This window comes from Physella acuta, unplaced genomic scaffold, assembly GCF_028476545.2.
Source record: "Physella acuta isolate Inbredline_101_S28 unplaced genomic scaffold, ASM2847654v3 ptg001715l, whole genome shotgun sequence".
NCBI lineage: Eukaryota > Metazoa > Mollusca > Gastropoda > Physidae > Physella > Physella acuta.
Genome location: NW_026733227.1, coordinates 90,001 through 112,273, shown reverse-complemented (window position 1 = coordinate 112,273; position 22,273 = coordinate 90,001). Strand labels below are relative to the sequence as shown.

Here is a 22,273-nt window from a genome sequence, read left to right as displayed (position 1 = left end):
TTCAAAGAAATTTCCTCAATGTTAGGAATAGGGTACCTATTTAGCTCTATTTGCTTATTCAGTGTAGCTTTATAGTCTCCACAAATTCTTACAGAACCATCCTTCTTTAACACTGGCACAATGGGCGTTGCCCAATCGGAATAGTCTACCTTCTTTATGATGCCATTAGATTCCAATCTACTTAGCTCATTTTCAATTTTATTCCTCATTGCATAAGGTGGAACTCTAGCTTTGCAGTATCTTGGATTTGTGTCTTTAATGCTTATCTTCACTGTTCTATCATTTAGTAATCCAGGATTACCAAAAACACATTTATTTTCAGATATAACTTTATCTATTGAAGTAAGACTAGATTCTCTTGCATTGTTCAATGAACATATATTCTCCCAATTTAACTTAAGATCAACTAACCAGTTCCTACCTAGTAATGGTGGTACATTTCCTTCAACCACAAGAAGAGGAAGTTTAACACTTTGACCATTATAACTTACATCAGGGGTCTCCAAACTTTTCAGTCCGAGGGCCGCATTAACTATCAAATTTCAGTTCGGGGGCCAGTTTCTTCCAGACATGTCTTTGATTTTTCTGGGCAAAGTTCCTCGGCCATCACCAACAAACGTTTTTTCCGTTGACAAAAAGATCTCCGCGGGCCGGATGAAAGGACATTGCGGGCCGCATCCGGCCCGCGGGCCGTAGTTTGGAGACCCCTGACTTACATGAACCATACACTCTCCTATTACCGGAACATTGTCACCAGTGTATGGCTGTTAGACACTTGTGACATGGTTGTAGAGGCACTGATCCTCCTGTGACAGCGTCAAAGTCCTTCTTTGTGATGACCGTTGATATTAACTAGTACATTGATGGGAGCATGACTTATTGATTTCACAAAGAACAGGTTGAAATCCGGCTGCGAATCAGTTTGAGCATTTTCACAGGTAGAGTGGTTCATTGGTTGGGTTAGGTAGTCTTGGTGAGAGTTAACATAGTGCTGCCTTTGGTTGCGGTACTGTCTTGACTGGCTAGATTTAGCAACAGACGAAGACTTTGCAAAGCAGGCCTTGGCAATGTGACCTTGCTTACTGCACTTATAACAAGTTGCTAACTTGAACTTGCATTGATGAGATGCATGGGGACCTTTGCATCGATGACATTTTTGATAATTATTACTAGATTTAGATCTAGGCTTTGAACGTGCAGGCTGTTTAGCATAAGTTGAAATACTCTGATGGGGTTGGTGTTTGTTGACTAACCTGCTGGCTACTGCATGGATCTCTGAGGGCGTTAGAGATTTTGCCGCCTCAGATGACTGCTGGAATGAAGTTGCAAGTTGTAACTTTCTTTCTTTGAACATCAGGGCTGTTTACACCTGTCACAAACTTTTCACATAGTCTGTCAGACAGCGTGTCTCCGAATTCACAAAATCTACTTAAATGACGTAAAGCAGCAACATATTCTGATATTGACTCGTTTGGTTGACGAGTCCTACCGTCAAATCTAACTCTAGATAGAAACTTTGATGGGGTCTGTTAGCAATTTGCTCAGCTCGTTAAAGCTCTTAGTAGTTAGACTAGCTGGTGCGCATAAGTCCTTTAGTAGCCTAAATTTTTGAGGCCCTATGACTGTTAACAAAACAGCTCTCTTTTTGGCTTCTATCGTCACGTCGTTAGCTTCAAGGTAAAAGCTTAACCTATCTAGATAATCATGAATGGTTTCATCATTCGAATCAAATTCTTTTATTTGGCCATACAGCGCCATTATCCTAGAAATACTTAGCCAATATGCTCTAGCAAACCTCTTTTTGAGTAAGTAGGTGCTCTTTCTAGTGGATCATTTATCCTCGTCGCCAGATGTAATGGATTGACGATAGAAGCATGTGGTTGTATATAAATCGTTTATTGGCCTTCAACTACATGATGATAACAAGAGAGAGCGGAAGTGACGAGAGACAAAGATATATATACATGTAAGGGACATCACTCAAGATAACAGTATAAATATAATACTAATACAAGAAGAGTGAGTTCCCTTGACTTCACAAGTCTCACTATATTACATAGATCTATATTAAATTTGAATATTGCTATATTTTGTATTTAAACTAACATTGATCGCACAGTTAATTATCCGCTCAGCTCAGTGGCGTAAAAAATATCTATTTCTGAATCAGTATACATGTGTAATTGAATATGTATGTTTAGAACAGTCATCTAAAAACTCTGGGTTGGATAATTGACCTAAAGTGACCAGTCAGTGGTGAATGCAGTTGAACCCCCCCCCCCCAACACTGTATGTACTTTTGGGAAAACGCGTAATGATGTACCAAAATACCATGCCGCCAGAATCGTAGCTTTTGAAACGTAAATCTATGTGAATATTGTTTTTGCAATTACCAGTAAAAAGGCGTGTGAGCAACACAGTGATTTAACCTATAACCTATCATTATGTTAAAAAATTATCTTTAAAGAAAAAAAAGGCAGTAGCTAATTTAAAAATGTATGATTTGTAATGCAAAAACTAATATTTTAGTTATATATAGTCTATTATTTCGAATGTTTACATTTATTGAAAATTTTGGTTTTATACCAACTCTAATTTTAAAATTTTGTATTATGCTGTAATACTTTAGCATTTATTATGACAATATATTTAATTCTGATTGTAGACAAGATATTTTTGTATAAACGAATAGTGTTGAGATATTCTAAAGTAATTATTGATTTATTTTGATATTTTTAATTAAATTAATTTAAATGTGTAGACATATACATATTTGTATTAAGAGAGTGATTATTTCCCCTATTTCGCTTGTCTTAATTAATGTCCCAGGAATTATTATGTAAATTTTTTTACAAGGATTACAAAACAGATTACGTTGCGTTCATTGTTTTAGGTTGTAGTTTGTGTATATATTTTTAAAAAATTTTTTTTTAGAGTGATACATTTTTACTTTTTTCGTATATACGAAGTATAGAGAAAGTATTGTAATCGTGCAAAAAATAATCGAGATTTTTACAAATCTCGACGTTTTACACCTCATTGATACGGAAAAACATAATTTTGCAATCTTGTTCGTATGTCTGTCTGTCTGTGTGTGTGTGTGTGTGTGTGTGTGTGTCTGTCTGTCTGTCTGTGTGTGTGTAAACACGATAACTTGAGTACCGTTACAGCTAGGTTGCTGAAATTTCATATATATTAGTATTTTATCAAATTGTAGATCCGTATCAACTTTTGAGCTATTTCCGATAACCGGAAGTGGTACTTTTTCTACTTTGAATTTTTCAACTACTATTTCAGAAGGAAATATGAAATTTCACATGTAAGTAAAAGATCTAATTCTCTACCTTCAGTCAAATTTTAAGTAATTTCCCTTGACTGGAAGTACTAATTTACGCTATTTCCGATTTCTCAAAAAACGCATGTAAATTTATAAAGTACTAATAATATTGCGCACTATTATGCACATTTTGTTTTGGTGTTCGCTTGGTGCGCAATTCTTTTTTCTATGAGATTCTATTCTATTTTTAAAAGTTTACGTAATTAAAAATCATGTCTATATTCCAAGTTTTATAAGAATATTCGAGAAAGTTTAGGGGAGATCACTCCCGGTTTATTTGCTTTGTCGGCCAACATTTTTAGCGCAATTTCCATTCTGGAGAATTGCGTTTATTAACCCGTCATTTCTGGATGGATGAATGGATGGATGGATGAATGTATGAATGTGTGTCCGCAGCTTTAAGTCGTATCTCCTCCTCAACGAAGCAATATCGAGGACTAGTTCCAAAAGCAATTATGTTAAGCAAGTTACGAGGATGAACATAGGCCATAAAAATTCCGGGTTTCTTTCATGTATTTCCCGGAAAAGCCAAAAAACCTCGAAAAAAGCAGTTTTTGGCCCATATCTCGGCAACCAGACCACTTAGCGACTTGAAACATTTACCAATCGATTCCTGCCATAATTTAGAACAATATTGCCGAAGAAAGTTTTCAAAAATATCCTTTCGTTCGGTCACAAAAAATTTTTTGAATTAATTAAAATTTGGACCGACCGAATTAGTAGGCATTTTTATCCAACCACACCACACACGTCATCACGTTCAATAGCTGCGCCATCACGTTCAATGGCTGCGTCATCACGTTCAGTTAGCTAGGCGCGCAATGGTTTTTAGTCATGTAACTCTATTGTAAATAAAACATGTATTTTAAGCAATGGTTTTACTAACCCTGCTCTTGATTTACGCTACGACTGAGCTATTTTTAGATAACATAAGGAAATTGCGCTTAAATGTCACTAGACTTTTTAATTAACTTGTTTGTTTTGTCGGCCTACAATTTTTAAACATTTCTTCAGAGTGCTACTTTCAATTTTATTTTACATCATAGCAAAGCAATAACATACAGCTAATGTATATATATATATATATATATATATATATATATATATATATATATATATATATATATATATATATATATATATATATATATACAGGGGCGTAGCGAGGGGGGGGGGGCGGGGGGTGCGGACCGCACCGGGTGACACCATTTAGGAGGTGACACCAAGGCAAAAAAATAGGAAAGTATATAGAGGAAAACTTGAGGGGGGGGGGGGGTGCCAATCAAAAGTTCGAGGGGGGGGTGCAAATCAAAAACTTGAGGGGGGTGTGCAAATCGAAAGTTTGAGGGTGGGGGGTGCAAATCGAAAATTTGAAAGTTTGTCCCCGGGAAGGGTCGCTACGCCTCTGGGGGGGAGACACCATTAAGTGCCGCACCGGGTGACACCCGACCTCGCTACGCCACTGTATATATATATATATATATATATATATATATATATATATATATATATATATATATATATATATATATATATATATATATATATATATATATATATATATATATATATATATATATATATATATAACAAATTCGGCGCCTTTTTATTCTATTTTCGCCCCCCCCTACAACGAAAACCTGGATACGCCTCTGGTTTGCGCCCTTTTTTTTTTAACGCAAGCCGTTAAAGGGGGGGGGGGGGTGCATAATCCGACACAAAAATAATTTACACCTTGATAGACTAGTGGCTATGTAAAATTGAGACGAATTGATTGCATCAGTGATTGTTCTACAACAACTAAACACACTGTTACGTAGAGAGAAAAAAAACAACATAAGTTGTAGTATGAAAAGTAGGCAAATCTTTAAACCACTTCCATGACTTATTCTCTCCTTTAAATAGTCGAATCGGGGTGCTGATATGACTAATCGAAATAGTTTTTAGCGCAATTTGCATTCTGGAGAATTGCGTTTATTAACTCGTCATTTCTGGGAATGGATGGATGGATGAATGAATGTATGGATGAATGTGTGACCGGGCTTTAAGTCGTATCTCCTCCTCAACGAAGCAATATCGATGACTAGTTCCAAAAGCAATTATGTTAAGCAAGTTACGAGAATGAGCATAGGCCATAAAAATTCCGGGTTTCTTTCATGTATTTCCCGGAAAAGCCAAAAAACCTCGAAAAAAGCAGTTTTTTGCCCATATCTCGGCAACCAGACCACTTAGCGACTTGAAACATATACCAATCGATTCCTGCCATAATTTAAAACAATATTGCCGAAGAAAGTTTTCAAAAATATCCTCTCGTTCGGTCACAAATTTTAAAATTACATAAACACCTACAAACCGATCGTTCTTCTAGCTTGAACGCACCCCAACATTATACGTCAGAGCTATTTTTAGATAACATAAGGAAATTGCGCATAAATGTCACTAGACTTTTTTAATTAACTTGTTTATTATGCGAATTAAAACTAAAAATTCTTCTCTTAAGAATTATGAGAATTAAGCATCCTGCCGAATGACTAAGCTATAAAAAGGAATCAATTCCAAATTATAGTTTAAATGCAAAGCCAAAAAAGAACGCAGGAAACCATTACACATATAAAGTTTCATAGTCCTTGACCGACTCGCCAAATAAAAAGGAGCACTATTCATAATTTTCGTTGGTCGTAATTCAGAAATTTAAAAACTTGATTATTGCAAGCCAGACACGAGTTCGAGCCTATCTCTTTGTGATTTGTTGTCTCATGCTGGATGAAATGATTTAATTTAGAATTTAGTGAGACAGTCTTATATATATATATATATATATATATATATATATATATATATATATATATATATATATATATATATATATATATATATATATATATATATATATATATATATATATATCGTGCGGCGTCAAAACGGCCAATGACAAAACGGCGCCGACATAAGAGCCCCGTCAAATCGACCCCGTCAAAAGGGCCAGCGACATATTGACCCCGTCATATAGGCTGCTGACACGTAGGCTCCCGTCATATAGGCTTCCAACAAAAGGGCTCCAGTCAATAAGGCTCCCGACATATAGGCTACCGTTATTTAGTTTCTCGACAAAACGGCCCCCGTCACTACGACTCCCGACAAATAGGCTCCCGTCATTTTGGCTCACGGCAAATAGGCTCTTGTCAATTTGGCTCCCGGCAAAATGACCACTGACAATAGTGTTTTCGTAGAGACTAAGTGTTCCGACAAAACGGTCTCATTGATTATGACACCTGTCAGTGGGACTCCTTCATCAATATTCTTTAGAGTTAGAGTAAGCTTATCCAACACTCTTAAGTAACGCAACTAATGCATCTCTTGTTCGGTCGGCCTTATTTTTATAATAGTTTATCTATTATAAGAAATAGTATGTTTTAATTTAAGGGTCATCTATCTGTGACTTCCTTAAATGAGTCGGTTATAGTCTGTTCCCTACCTCCAGTATGCTTTTAGGTTATCAAAACAAAATGTCGTTATCCTGTATACATCATGTATATCATACATTTACACTTCTGTGCTCGCTTTTAAGCACCAGATCTTTTATGTTGTAAATTAAACATTATCACAATTTTAGAATTGGTGGAATTCGGCTGTTAAGGGCTAGATTTGTTTGTGAATTGATGTTGGTTCATGAAAAACTATTTCATGCAAGCATTTAAAAAAGGTTTGTGGTAGTGGATGTAGGACAAAATGGTTGCTTTTATGCCAAAATGGTAATACGATTAATTTGTCTGGAGCCAATATGTCGGGAGCCAATATGTCGGGAGCCCTTTTGTCGGGAGCCAACATGTCGGGAGCCGCTTTGTCTGGAGCCAATATGTCCTGAGCCTATTTGTCGGGAGCCCATTTGTCGGGAGCCTATGTGTCGCGAGTCAGTTTGACGGGAGGCCATTTGACGGGAGCCTATAACTCGGGGTCCTTTTGACGGGGCTATTTTGACGGGGTCGTTTTGTCGGGGGTCGATCTGACGGGGTCATATTAACGGGGCCGTTTTGACGGGGCCGATTTGTCCCGGGCCGTTTTGACGTGGCACCATATTATATATATATGGGGGGGGGCGGCATTTTTGCCTAGGGCGCTAAATAACCTGGCGCCGGCACTGGCTAAACCCCACTTTACTTTGTATCGGAGTCTAATTTTTTTTATGATTGCTTAGTTAAAATATTTTTAGCTTCTCTGACAGAGGGTACTTTGAAAATTAATTACAACATATTTTTCTAATCTTTTTAGAATAGCTGAATATATTTTTTTTCCCTGTTAAATGTAAACGGTCACGTGATCGTACATTTCGTCGCCAGTGTTAACAATATATGAATATAGTTTAAAGTAGAAACCCCGCAAATTTCATGGATGGGTTGGGTTTTAGCTATGATTTTAAACTAAATAGTACATGATGTTTAGCTTGAAGTCGATTTTTAAGTGCGTTCTTTAACTTCAATTTTAACTATATATTATATGTTATGTTAATGTCTCCAAAACTTACCTGGAATGGGGGGGGGGGAGGGAGGGGTAAGCGAGATCTTTACTGCAGTTGTAACAATGTCCATATATATTAATGATCAGTGCACGAGTGCAGATGCATTTACACTTTGCAGTCAGATTGGAAATAAACCCTTATAGTAGTTATAGATTCCTTTAAAAGTATATAGCCCTTGTCTACGAAAAAATCCTTGTTACGTCCTCTAAATTATGTTGGACCGTTTATTGTGGCTATTGATTACATATTTTCAGGTTATAGCTGTAAAGATCGACTGTTAAGACACTAAGGGTGAGAATGCAAGACTAACATGGTTATCTATTTAGCCTACGTAGTTGTATTTAATAATCAAGTGTATTTTGGTGTAGCCCTACCATATCCTTTCGTTCGGTCACAAAAAATTAATTGAGGAAATTGCGCTTAAATTGTCACTAGACGTTTTATTAACTTGTTTTTCTATGTGCATTTCTTCCATAATTCTGTCACATAGTACATTTGAGCTTTATGTTTATATATTACACTTGCACATACTAAATTATAGTTTATTTTCCTTTACGAATAAAGTTCGGGATATAACAATAACCAGGATAATTAGGAATGAAACTAACATCAGAAAATGAACTTGCTTTGTTTAAATAAAAGCTTTGGTCGCTAAAATATGTAAGAGATCTCATGTTTTAATTATGTTATAATTATAAAGGTTTTTTAAAATTTATTTTATTACACTAATTTAAATATATGCCGCGTACATGTATGTTTTATAACTAAGCTTTAATCATTACAGACGTAATAGTAACGATGTTTATCTAGAGTATGTTAATATTATAGTAGGATGTAGCATTGTTTTCTCTTAAGTTGTCACCCCCATCCCCTTGTTATAATTGTTAATTTGTACTTAAAGGACTATTGAACTTTAATTAATTATTAATTGAACTGGCAAAAAAAAAACATTTTTCTTCTGTAAATTTTGCAATTCTTTGTCTTGGTGTCACCCCCCCCCCCCCCTAAATGGTGTCACCGGTGCGGCCCGCACCCAACGCCCCGCCTCTGTGGTGAAGTTAGTTTGTTTCAGTGTCCTCGGCATTTAGAGGGAGGGATAGTGTGGTAAGCACTATGCCCAGACGCCGTAACTTTTCCTAACATGAATCAAGTACCCAACAGAGCTGGGTGGACTCTGTTTTACTGTCACAGCCCCGGGATTTGAACTCAACACTTTCGGGTTAGCAGTCGTATGCTCAACAATACGACAGCGCGGTCCCTAAGGCGGCACCAAGAGTGGTCGCATTCCCCAACTACGCCACATGGTCGTAGCACGGGTGGTAATCAATTATCTTGACAGCTGAATCTGAGTATGAGTAGTGATTTTTCAAGGAAATGTTCTTTAACGTGTTGTTTAACGTAATGCAACATATTTGGTACCATGTCCCCGGCAACTGAGGGGATTACACCCGTACACTTTGTATAATGGGAAATAGTATTTCTTCTTATTCCAGGCAACTGGGTGGATAACACCAATGGACCGTATTAAACAAATTTCTAACCCTGATGAAAACAATTTCGCATATTATTTAAATTTACAGCCTCAAATGTGTTCACCCCTACCACTGTAGTGAAGATCTAGATCAGGGGCCTCCAAACTACGGCCCGCGGGCCGAATGCGGCCCTCGAGGTCCTCTCATACGGCCCGCGGATATCTTTTTGTCCAAGGTAAAAAAAAAATGTTTTTTAGAGGTGGCTGAGGAAGAAAATTCAAAACAATTTAAAAATGTAGCTTTGGGTGCGAAAACCATAGTCCGTCATGTTGCAGACATTGGTGAAAACGTGACTCAAATAGCGAAAAGTGCAAGCGTTGCGCCATTTTTCAATTGCAATGGATGAGTCGCTGTACAGCTGGCCCACCTCTCAACTGCTGTGTTCATTACAGGTGTGGATGAAGACATGAACCTAACACAAGAGCTGGCTTCCCTATATAACATTATGTCACCGTTATCGGACAGGATATATTCAATGAGTTAAAGAAAACATTTGCTTATTATAACTTGGACTGGACTAACCTTGGATTACCTGACTTGATGGAGAAAAGTACATGAGTGGCATTAAGAAAGGCTTGGTTGGAGAAGCGAATTCTACTACCAATGTCCATGCAGTGTATTATGATGGCTAACTTGTGAGAAAGTTCTGAACAGAGTATTTAAGTTAAAAAGGAAATAGGTTACTTCCTGGAAAGTAAAGGCAAGCCAGAGCTATTAATGTCTGATGAAGAGTGGGTATGGAAATTGGCCTCTGATGCAAACATCATTGGTCATTTAAATATTCTGAAACTAAAACTACAAAAGAGGGAAATTTAGTTTCTGATCTATACACCCACCTACAGGCCTGCAGATCCAAACTTGGCATGTTTTTGGAACAAGTACAGGCCAACAACTTGTCGCACTTTCAGCAGTGCACGGTCTTCATTTGCATGCGAGATCGTCAAGCTGCAGTTTCAGCATCGGTTTTCTGACTTCGATTCAAAGGCAGAAGAAGCGAGACTGTTTCAAAACCCATTTGAAGCAAATGTGGCCAGATGAACTGCTGCTGGAGGTAATTGAATTACACTCAAATGAGACAAGTACAAAGAAGGGAAGGTGGGTTTTTATAAGTTTTTTAAAATAGTTTTTTTGCTTAATGAAGACTTTCCTAATATTAAAACTTAAAGTATCTTTCAAATTTTCGAACAACATACCTGTGCGAACAAACAATATCAAGAATGAAATACTTGAAGAAAATTTTCAAACAACATACCTGTGCGAACAAACAATATCAAGAATGAAATACTGGAAGAAAAATTTCGAACAACATACCTGTGCGAACAAACAATATCAAGAATGCCACTCTGAAGCGTTGCCTGGAAAAAACTCTGGCCCCCGAACTGATATTTTATAGTTAGTGCGGCCCTCGGGCTGAAAAGTTTGGAGACCCCTGATCTAGATGATAATGAGGTTGAGAACAATTTAGAAAACGAGACTAGAGATATGAGCTAAAATATCTATAACTATAATATAACGCTTGTGGTAGTGTGTCAGTCCTTCCGTCATCGCTATAGATTTTGGAACCATAAACGTAAACACATAACATGTCGTGCTTTTTACTTGCATCCCAGTGTCTTATTAGAGTAGGGTTTGTTTATATAACGACTTAAATCTACGACCCGACCCGCGGCGTATCATACGCTGCTATTTAGTTGTTTTATTTTCTACTTTTCAGTAAATCATAATTTGTGAATTCGACAGTACCAATGCTGCCACCCCTTTCCCCTAACCCCGACCCTACACCCCCCCCCCTCGTGAAAGCAGCCTCCTCTTAGTTACCTCCTGTAAGTTTAAAATCGTTTCAAACTAAATTATCTGCCCCTAATAGCCGTCACTAAACCCGGCTCTACGATTTGTAAACATTTAATTTATTGTGACCACAACTCACCAGACCATGTGGGGGTGGGGTGGGGGTGGTAGTGATAGTGATAGAGAGAAAGAGAGGGGACTGTAAGGAGGCGCTTGCAGAATGTTTTCTAACGTCTCCCAGAAGAGAATTATATATATTGATTTTATAGTTGCTACAGTTTTTACTTTTTAGCATAACGTGAAGAAAATATTTAATACACGCAAATTGCTAAAACATATTAAACGGATCAATGTCAAATATCATTTTCGTTTAGATACCTAGAAAAAGTGGATAGATCTACATTTTAATAACAGTAGGGTTGAAAAGCTAATTAATAAACTGTTTTGTAATTTTGCCAAGGGAGGTAATTTTAAAATAAATTCAACTCACTAATTTTTTTAAAAATGTGAATGCAAAACCTCCAAGAGGGAATTATTGTTGGAGTAATATAATTAGCAAAATGTGAATGCGAATTCTGCAGACGTGTAAGTATAAGAGGACATTATTGTTGGAATATTATAATTAGCAAGGATTGATAAAAGTCAATCTTTTATTTATTTTATGCACTGAAATTACTGTTTACTAATTATTATTTTATCTTTCGGTTTGCGGACAACCTGGGGGTTTTATAGTTATTCACGTAATCAGGCGCGTCCTCCGGCGCTCGGACAGGGTGCGATTTGGCACCACGAGTTAGACTGTGAGCACTATGCGTTTATGTTTGCATTTACTTACTTACTTAATCCTCATCACTCCCTGTGGAGTATAGGGCAACAACAAATCTCCGCCATTCCACCCTGTCCTGGGCGAGCCACTTTAGTTCATGCCAGGTTTTGCCAGTAGCCTGTACTTCTTCTTCCATCTCTCTCCTCCATGTTCCCAGTGGTCTTCCTCTCTTTCTCTTTCCGGGTGGGTTCCACTTCAGCGCCATGTTGGGGAGTCTTTTTTTGCTCATGCGTAGGACATGGCCCAGCCATCTCCATCTCCTCGTTCTAACTTCTGAGACAATGTCGTTTAATCCTGTCCTTCGCCATATTTCCTTGTTCGGGACTTTGTTGTCCCACTTTATCCTGAGGATGCGTTGGAGGGATCTTCTTTCAAAGCCTCTGAGTCGGCTGTCTCCTTTCTTGTTTAGTTTCCATGACTCTGCAGCATAGAGGAGTACAGAACGTACATTTGACTTATAGATCCTTATTTTAGTTCTCTGCTGCAGTGAGGATGATTTCCAGATCTTAGCGAGTCTGTTGAAAGCTTGTGCTGCCATTGCTATTCTGGTGGCAATTTCTTTCTCCATGCTGCCATTTGCTGATATATAGCTGCCGAGGTACTTAAAGTCTTTGACCTCTTCTAGCTCTGCTCCATTCGCAAAGGTCTTGAGAGCACTTTTGGTTTTTATTTTCATTAGCTTGGTTTTTCCGGAGTTTATCTTTAGCCCAACGCTTTTGGCAATTTGCTCTATTCTTGTGGTTTTCGCTTGGATGTCTTTTTGGGCATGTGAAAGTAAAGCCAAGTCGTCAGCAAAGTCACAGTCCTCTAGGTGGTTGGTAAGTTCCCAAACAATTCCTCTTGGCTTATCCTCAGTGGCTCTTCTCATAATCCAGTCTATTACCACCAAAAAGATGACAGGTGAGATGACACAGCCCTGTCTGACTCCAGTTTTTACCTTGAACCATTCACTTTGCTGATTTTCGTGTCGCACACAGCATTGGTTACCATAGTACATGTCCTTAAGTATGTTTATGACTTTTCCTGGAAAGCCATATAGCTCTAGTATCTTCCATAATGATGGATGGTGGATGCTATCAAATGCTTTCTCGAAATCTATGTAGTTGATGTCTGAATTCCACTCCAGGGACTGTTCCACTATAGTGCGCAAGACAAATATTTGGTCGTTACATGACCTGTTGGCCCTGAAGCCAGCTTGTTCTTCACGAAGGATCCCATCAATTCCTTTTCCTGGTACTGACAGAAGATTAATGCCTCTCCAGTTCTCACAAACATTAAGGTCGCCCTTTTTGGGTAATTTGATAATGATTCCCCGTTTCCAAGAATCCGGGACTTTTTCTTCATTCCATACTTTATTGAAGATCCCTGATAGAGTTTCTGCACCTATTTTTGGGTCTGCCTTTAGCATCTCCGCAGTGATTCTGTCCTCTCCTGGAGCCTTATTGCTTTTTGTTTTTTGGATAGCTTCTATTATTTCTTGTTCTAGGATGGGTCCTCTATACATTTCAAAATGTATGTTCATGTCAGTGAAGTCAGCAGTTTCTTCTGGGTCTGGTCTGTTTATGGTCTCTTCGAAGTATTCAGCCCATCTTTTCAATTGATGTTTCTCCGTTGTAAGAACTTTCCCGTTTTTGTCCTTGATAGTAGATGATCTATTTGCTATTCCTCCTGTTAGAGTCCTGATAATCTTGTAGACTGTTCTGCTATCTCCCTTGTCAGCTGCAGCCTGTGCTTCTGTGGCCATTGTGTCTACATAGTTCCTTTTATCCTTCCTAGCATTCCTTTTTACCTCTTTTTGCAGTCTTCTATATTCTACATCGTTCCGTACCCTGCTTTCCATGGTTCCAGATAGTGTTTTGATTTTGGCTTCTCTTCTCTTTTCAATGAGATTCAAAGTATCGTTTGAGATCCATTCCTTCCTTTGTTTGTTCCTGTGTCCTAGTATGCATTGGCTTGTTTTCGTGTATACATCCAGGATCTTCTCGCATTGAGTATTGGTGTCCTCTTCTGGTAGGTTCTCGAGTAGACTAAATCTATTTTTTAGTTCAATTGCGAAGTGAAGAGCCCAGTGCTAAAAGTACTTAAGTCACATTTTTGTGAAAATCAAACCAAGCATTGATCGTTATTCCTCTAGTTTAAGTTTATCTTATAAACAAATAGTGATACTGAAGAATTTATTTAATTTGCTCTTCCAAACAAACAAATAATATAAAAACGTAATGTTTCATAGTAAATTTTAATCTTTGAACTCATTTTTCTCAAAATGTTGTTTTTGTGACTTAAGTACTTTTAGCACTAAGTTTGCCTTAATGGTGGGATCTTTTAGTTTAGCTGAGTCAAATAGCTGGTGGTTTACTTTCCTGTCGACTCTCTTAAGCTTGAGTTGTAGTTTGCACAAGACTAGATTATGGTCGCTACCCACGTCAGCTCCTGTTATTGCCTTTACATCCCTCGTGGATCTTCTCCACTTTTTATTTATAGCAATTTGATTGCTGGTTCGCTTATCTGGGGATATCCATGTGGATTTGTGCATTTCTTTGTGCTGAAATAAGCTGCCACCTATAACCAGACCATTTTCTAGGCAAATCTCTCTAAATCTTTGGCCGTTGTTATTTGCCTCTCCCATTCCCTCCTTACCCATGCAGAGCTCGTATCCTTTATTACTGGCCCCTATTTTTGCATTCATGTCTCCCATGACCACAAGAATGTCATGTTGTGGAGTCCTGTCGATTTGATCTTGTAGAGTGTGGTAGAACATGTCTTTGTCTTCATCCTTTGCTTGTTCTGTCGGGGCGTAGCACTGTATTACGGTAATCTTTACATGTCTTGAGAAGAATCTGGCTCTAAGCATGCGAGAATTGATTGGTTCCCACCCTATTAGACTTTTCCTTGATATTTTATCCATGATAATACCAACTCCTTCCTGGTGTTGGTTATCAGATCTCCCAGAATAGATTATAGTTTCTCCTGATCCGAGTGTAGTCAGGCCTGAGTCTGTCCATCTCATTTCGCTGATACCCAGGATGTTGATCCTGTATCTTGACATTTCCTTGACCACTTGAGCTGTTTTGCTAGTTTCGTACATGGTACGCACATTCCAAGCTCCTATTCGTGTAATAATTTTGGGGGTTACTAAGGACTGTTTCGGAGTAGAGACTTCCTTGCGGCTTTCATCTAGACTCGTCATATCAGGCAAAGCTGCCTCGATCCTCGGTTGCTCTCACATGATGGTTTGATTTAGATCTGTTGCCGTTTCTGTAGCGTTTTTGTTTTTACATGGTGGGTTGCTAGCCCAAACCCAAAACCCTCCTCCTTTCCCATTCTGGACTTGGGACCAGACAATGGCGGAGTTATGTTTGCATTTAACTTGTGTTTATGTTATGAGTGTTGTGTTTTTTTTTTCGTTTGTGGTTTTTTTTATCTGCGTTTCCATTTGTGTTTGCATTGTGGTTGTGTTTTCATTTGTTTTTATTTGCGTTTGTTTTTTCTTTTGTATTTGTGTTTTGCGTTTTCGTTTGTGTTTCCTTTTGTGTTTTCATTCGTGTTTGTGTTGTGTTTAGTTTTGTTCTGTTCCCAAGTTGGTACATTTAAAAAAGATTTACCGTGGCTGAGCACGGATCTAGTAGTTAGACGTCTATACTATATATATATAAATACTTAGTGTCTCTGTGTGGATTACACACAGTCGCCGGGGAAAGTATTAATTAAGGCTAAATGTTTACAAACGTCATAAGTAAATAAATATATAAGTGGGCGGTCCTCAAAAAGTGTTGGCCTATAGTCTGTAGTTATACTATTTATTAAATTTTAAATGGTGATTTTATTCCGTTTTTATTGTCACCTAGATCTACAATATACATGACCTAGTTCATTTACAACACAGGTCAAAGTTCAAAAATGCGCGATACCAAGACTAGGCTAGGCCTAACGTAGAATAAAAAACTAGATCTAGATCTCTAGATCTAGTTCGCGACTTGGTCCGGTTCCGTAGCTCCTTGTCTATTTATATAATCTAGATCTAGATCTAGTAATATATTAATATATTATTATATAGATCTACGTGTTTTTTTGGATGGCGATGGTCAGCCTTGTTACCAGTGATTCTTTACTCAGCAGTTCAATGGTAATTTTTTTTTTAACAAATAACATTCGTTGTTTACTATTTTGCCTTTTCAGACATTATTTTAGTTAGTAGACTAATTAGATCTAGAGTCTAGATCTAGTCTAGTATTTGTCGTGAGTATGACACTTTTTAACTTTTAAATTACACAGTTAGGCCGTTAGGGGTATCTATTAATTAATAATTATCTAATCTAGATCTAGATCTATTCTATTTATTGTTATATATTATATCATATAGGCTATATATTATTATAGTATTTATAGATCTAGATTCTAGGTACAGTTAGAGATATCCGTGTCTATACACTGTTACTATAGATCTATATATACAGTCTATACTTAGTTACTATATCTAGATCTAGATCTCTATATCACATATCTGATATCATACTTTACTTACTAGATCTAATACAGTATACTTGAGTATACTTAACTAGATTTAGATATAGAATGATAGATCTAGATCTCTATATTATTAGTTCAGTATAATAATTATTTAGTAATGAATGTAATATCAGGGTGTGGGGAAATTGCGAGACGCGAAAAGCGAAATGGCGAGGCGGGAAAATGCGAGAAGGGCGCGAAAACGGTTGGTCACGTGACTTTTTTGTCTCGCATTTTACCACAACCCGATACTTACGCTGGATGGTGTTGAAATGCGAAGATTTCTGCGAAAAATTTATCGCACCCGATTTTCAGTGGTATTTGGTCCAGACTTCAAACACGTTTTCTTTACATTGTTAAAACTTTCGATTTTTCCGTCGCTAGACATACTGATGATTTGTGAACTCCCCCCCCCCCCCCCCCATCTTTTGTGTCGACTTAGAATACCACCTTGTTCGAAACCGACGGAAATACCGCCGACGATAGATCAACTTCTTTCTTTTGTGTGGAACGCCGAGGCCGCCTGATTTACCGTCTTTGAAGATCGCCGTGCCGCCGCAAACATATTTTGTATTGTTGCATAGAAATGTGTGACGTCACACTATAAAAAATTAATGTTAGAAAAAGAATTTTAGACGTTTTTCGCGTTTTAGAAAACTGTTTTAATAAATTGAAATAGGAATTGATTAAAATACTCTATTTTGACAGAAATTAGACAAGATTTTGGGAAAATATCGATGTTTAAAAAAAATTCAACTGCAATTTTGAGGGGGGTTGTAGGCTGAGGTGTGACGTCATTTTAGTGGGGGGGGGGGTCTGGATTTTTGTGAAAATGTGTGACGGAGGGCAGGGGGAGGGGGGTAAAAATCGTCATTTATGGATGACCCCTTTTAGCTATTAAATGGTAGTTTTGTCGATAGCGGACTTTATTCAGATTATCTACAGACGCACATTTTTTCCATTCTGTTCATTTTCGTTTTCTGTGTTAGCACAGTATAAATGGGAGTCTAATGAACTGGGTTGAATGTACTATGTGTGAAAGATGGTGTGACGAGGTGTGTTTGACTAATGCTAGGACTGTTTCAGAAGATTTTGTTTGTAAATTTTGTTTGTAATTAAAATTACTTAATAAAAAATAAATTACTCTTTTTAGAATTGTTTATACTTTTACACTTTTTGCAAGTACAACAATCCATGAATACATGTTGCAGAATATCTCTCCTGCTGACAAAATTATACCAATTCACAATGACACAGCTCACGTTTGTATAAACATGAGCGGGTTAGATTTTTTAAAATTAATGTCGACTGAGACGGGATTTTCCTCTCGCTAACGAGAGCGGGCAATGACAGTAGCACAGCAACGATGTTAGGATTTTTTAATAGATAGATCTAGATCTATCTATCTTCTTAGTATCTATCTATCTATATAATAAAATCTAGATAAAAAAATAACAACATTCAACACTCGTGTTAAAGGGTATGGCTACATGCTAGTTTATTTTAAAACAAAAAAAAAATAATTTAAATAAATAAAGATGAAAAAAGCATGAAAAAAAAACTATTCTTTCGCAAAAAGTGTCTCGCTATTTACCCTTGATTCCGCAGGTATGTCTCGCATTATCTTCTTGCATTTTCCCGCCTCGCCATTTCGCTTTTCGGGTCTTGCAATTTCCCCACACCCGTAATATCATATGTAATATGTATGTATGTAGTAGTATGTATGAGTCGAGTATGTAGATCTAGACCTAGATCTCTACTCCTAAGTAAAGTAAGTAATGAGTAATGTAATAGACCAGAATAATAATAATAATAATATCTATAACTAACTATATTCAATATTGACTAGATCTAGAATAGATCTACATTGTAATCTATAGTAAAATAGTATACTTTGGATCTGGAATCCAGTCTAGGTCTAGATTTCTCTAGATTCAATTCTAGGTTAAAAAAAAAACATACCACTGACTGAGGCCTCATTAAAATGTTAAAAAGCAATAGGAGCATAAACTTAATAAACACAGAGGACATTTAAAATGACTTCTGAACTTTTTGATAAAATAAGTAAACAGTACATTCAGTGTAGGCCTATAAAAGAAATATTATGATTATTTATAAATCATTTATTTTCTGGGAAGTAATTGGTACAAAGGGGCGTAAGTTGTATACTTTTTAAAACAAAAATTGGTAATAGATTAAGTTTAATTTTGTTCTGTGAACATTACATTAATCAAAATTGATAAGTAGTAAAATGAAAATTTATTTTGAGAAAATTATATTTAGGTTTTTTTATCTGTTGATTTAGATTTTAGTACAAAAATGAACACTTTAAAAATATTACACAACTGCGATCAAGTAGAGTTTATTAAATGCATGTCTTCCACAAATTTACATTTCATCTTTAAATATTAGATATCAAATTTGTAGGTCAGTATCAACTTTTGAATGATTTCTTTTGAAAGATTTTTTTTGTTGACAATGTATTTTATGAAATGCAAACACTTTCAACTTCCCCATAATCTCTTTTTAGCATCATAATCCCGCACTAAAAAGACATGCACCCTTTTATTCAGTACGCCGCTTATTATATTTAATAAGACGGTATACCAGCCACTAGTACTATGGCGCTAGATCATCGGGCCGGAAAACTGGCTTTTTGGACATGTATGCCTAATCTTGAAGCTGGTTTTCCGGCCTGTCGGGCTCAAAGGGTTAATCTACTTCTGGTTTATGAACAGTCAATAACCACTGTTTAAAGCTCAAAGTAGGGTCATCCAACCAGTAGGGGGTCATCCATTTATGACATCCACACGGGGGGGGGGGGGGGGTCCCGAAAAAATTGACTTTTGCGGACGCGTATAGACTTATAGAAGGGAAATAAGAAGATTTGGGGGGGGGGGGAGGGTCGTCCAAAATCCAAAAAAATTGTGGGCGTCATAAATGGATGACCCCTAACCGGAAGTGGTATTTAACTTTAACTTTTTCTCCAGGAATGCGCTAACTTACGTACTATTTCAGCTAAAAAGATAAAATTTCAAATTGGTACTTGACTCTATTTCTGGTATATTTGTATTGTTAAGTAAACCAAATTTTATACATAGGTTTGATGAATACTTATTCTGATTCTTTCAAATTTTATATGATTTCCGCTCACCGGAAGTAGCACTTAACGCTATTTCCAATTTCTTAAAAAGAGGTAAGCAAAGTTTCTGCTAGCGTCCCAATTATCATTATGGGATGCTTGTAAAAAAAAGATTCATTGTATTTTGAAAATGATTAGACTAATGTATTTGTGTGTTTTGTGAAAAATTTTAGTTTAGAAAAATGTTATAGCGTCGACTTTGCAAGACTAGTCGGAATTGGCGGAAAAAAGAAAACTTGCACACAGGAAAAATGCATATCTTCTTAAATATTAACATTTTAAGTGCAAAATACATTTAAAACTTGTAGCAGTACCATATTTATATCTGATAAAAATTTAAGAGTAACAATTTTTTTTAACTACTTCATTATATCAAATGTACACAAGCGTCCCTAGCAACGAATGCCCCCATGTACATTGTTGTACAAACATGACAATTATTGGACACTAGCGAGAAACACAGATGCAAATGTTTATGTTAAATGGTTATTTGTGGTGAAATAATGGTTATCTTTGTTAACTGTTGACTTTGGGGTGTTAAGTAGTAGTTAAAGATATTTAATTATGACCTTGACCTATATTTACTTATATTATTGTATAAAAAAAAAATAGAAAATACATTTTTTTTTTGGAAAAACTTACATTTTATTTTTAAGTTTTCAGAATTACACTAACTTAAGTATTCAATAACATTGAATATAAACTAATTTAGTATTGATGTAAATTTACCAGCATGTGATATTAAAATTATAACAAACCAGAATAATAACAATCAGTTTCTTCCAGACTTTTTTCTCCGGGGGGGGGGGGGGGGGGGGGGACACTGTTAAAAGTATATATTTTCTTCAGTCATGGGGGTTGGTTAACTAGTTAACTACAGATGGAAATACTGTTCAACTCTCTTGATATAAAGGAGCTCAAGCTACATATAGCAGAAATGAGAATTAGCTGTGTACAGTTGTCATGCCCCAATAATTTTCCCCTCCTAAGGTTCCCAATACCAGTTTTAACTTTTACAAGACTTTTTAAGGAGATTGCTGGTGCTAGATTGTGAGGTGCATACATGGATGAGAACAATGACCTCTCAATACAGGCTCCCAGTGACTGATCCTGGCCCTAAAAATTAGATGTCTTTTGTCCTAATGTACGCCTATGGGGGGAGGGGGGATTCAGCAAGGTTAACAATAGAGATGGTTGGATAACATCTGGGACTGGACCTTCTGCAAACTCACTGAGAGCAGAGTTTCTTCCAGGCATTTATTTGGGGGGAGGGGGGGGGGGGGAATTCATATAGAAAACATAAAATATCTCAAAAGAAGGAACTGCCGATGTGTAAAAAAAAAAAGTCTAATGTAATGATTCAAATCAAACGTATGTGCATGTATATATGTGTATATATATATATATATATATATATATATATATATATATATATATATATATATATATATATATATATATATATATATGTTACGGTCAAAGCCCGAAGTCGGCCAATGCTAGGATTGGCCGGCCAATCCGCGCATTGGCCAATATCGCCTCCCATAGGTCGGTCAAAGTCCGAAACTTTGCTTGATTTCGGCCTTTGGCCGGCCAATCCGCAGACTGGCCATGGTGGACCGGCTAAAGTCTGAAATAGCTCTCGATTTCGGCCTTTGGCCGGCCAGTCCGCGGACTGACCATGGTGGACCGGCCAAAGTCTTAATTAGAAGATCATCTGGCTAGGGACGACCGGCCAAAGTCCGAATTGGAAGATCATGAGCAGATTTTGGTTTTTTTTTTATGTCGTAAGGATCATGAAATTAGGTCTTTATTGATTATTAATTAAAGTAAATGACAGAAACATTCAAATTTTGTATTGTACTATAGTCTCAATCTATCAATATCATAATTTGTTACAACAAGTTGAACTTTTATGGTATTTAGAATTTCATAGCAGCTTGTTATTTTCCCACGTTTTCTTTAACTTGCTTTCTCTGTTTGTTTGTCTTTCCAATCAAATCTTGCGATCGAAATTTCTGGCACTTCCCAGTTAGCTAGCGCGCTGAAATTTTCAGGGAAGCTTTCTTTTGGATGACCATTGAATATTCAATTGTTATTATTACTAAATTGATCAATGGAAACATTTTATTGAGCATTTTAGACCGCTATATAATCTATATATATATAATTCTCCTCTGCTAGCCATTAGAAAAAAAACCAGCGACGCGTACCTCGCGCGCAGTGAAGCGAACGATCACATGTCGCCACAGGCTTAGGGGCAGAGAATTTAGCTTGAACCGAGTTTAAACTTACAGGAGGTAGGCCAGTTTGGGGGAGACGATATGGTCGAGTGGTTGGGCACACGATTGCTATCCCACTCGACACGGGTTCAAATCTATGTGTTCTAGTCAGTAACGTATTCAAACAACGTGTTTTTTACGAGTTGTCTTTTTACGAGTTGTCTTTTTACGAGTTGTCTTTTTACGAGTTGTCTTTTTACGAGTTGTCTTCGTTTACCCAAAAAAAGTGAAAAGATAAAATCGATAGCAAGATTTTAATGCAAACAAACAGACAAAGACTAAAAAGTAGAAAATAATAATCATTAAAAAAGTTTTAAAAAACCCACGTTTTCTGATTGAACTAA

The 22,273-nt window shown here is 36.9% G+C and overlaps 2 protein-coding genes across 2 annotated transcripts in view; one reads left to right on the top strand and one right to left on the bottom strand.

The window, feature by feature from the left end:
• Positions 1-14,129: 14,129 nt before the first annotated feature.
• Positions 14,130-15,186, bottom strand: LOC131930093 (craniofacial development protein 2-like). Its single transcript, XM_059286454.1, has 2 exons — positions 14,287-15,186; positions 14,130-14,144 (listed from the first exon to the last, which is right to left on the bottom strand). Exons 1-2 carry the CDS (start codon positions 15,184-15,186, stop codon positions 14,130-14,132), a joined length of 915 nt encoding a protein of 304 aa, XP_059142437.1.
• A 713-nt stretch (positions 15,187-15,899) lies between these two features.
• The window catches only part of LOC131930085 (endoplasmic reticulum membrane sensor NFE2L1), a 40,285-nt gene continuing 33,911 nt past the window's right edge, over positions 15,900-22,273 (top strand). The window contains exon 1 of the mRNA XM_059286443.1: positions 15,900-16,122. Within this exon, the coding sequence (XP_059142426.1) occupies positions 16,072-16,122 (51 nt within the window). The 5' untranslated portion in view covers positions 15,900-16,071. The remainder of the gene's footprint in view (positions 16,123-22,273) is intronic.

Coding starts and splice junctions, on each gene's coding strand:
- LOC131930093 (XM_059286454.1), bottom strand. CDS start 15,186: ATGACGAGTCTAGATGAAAGCCGCAAGGAAGTCTCTACTCCGAAACAG.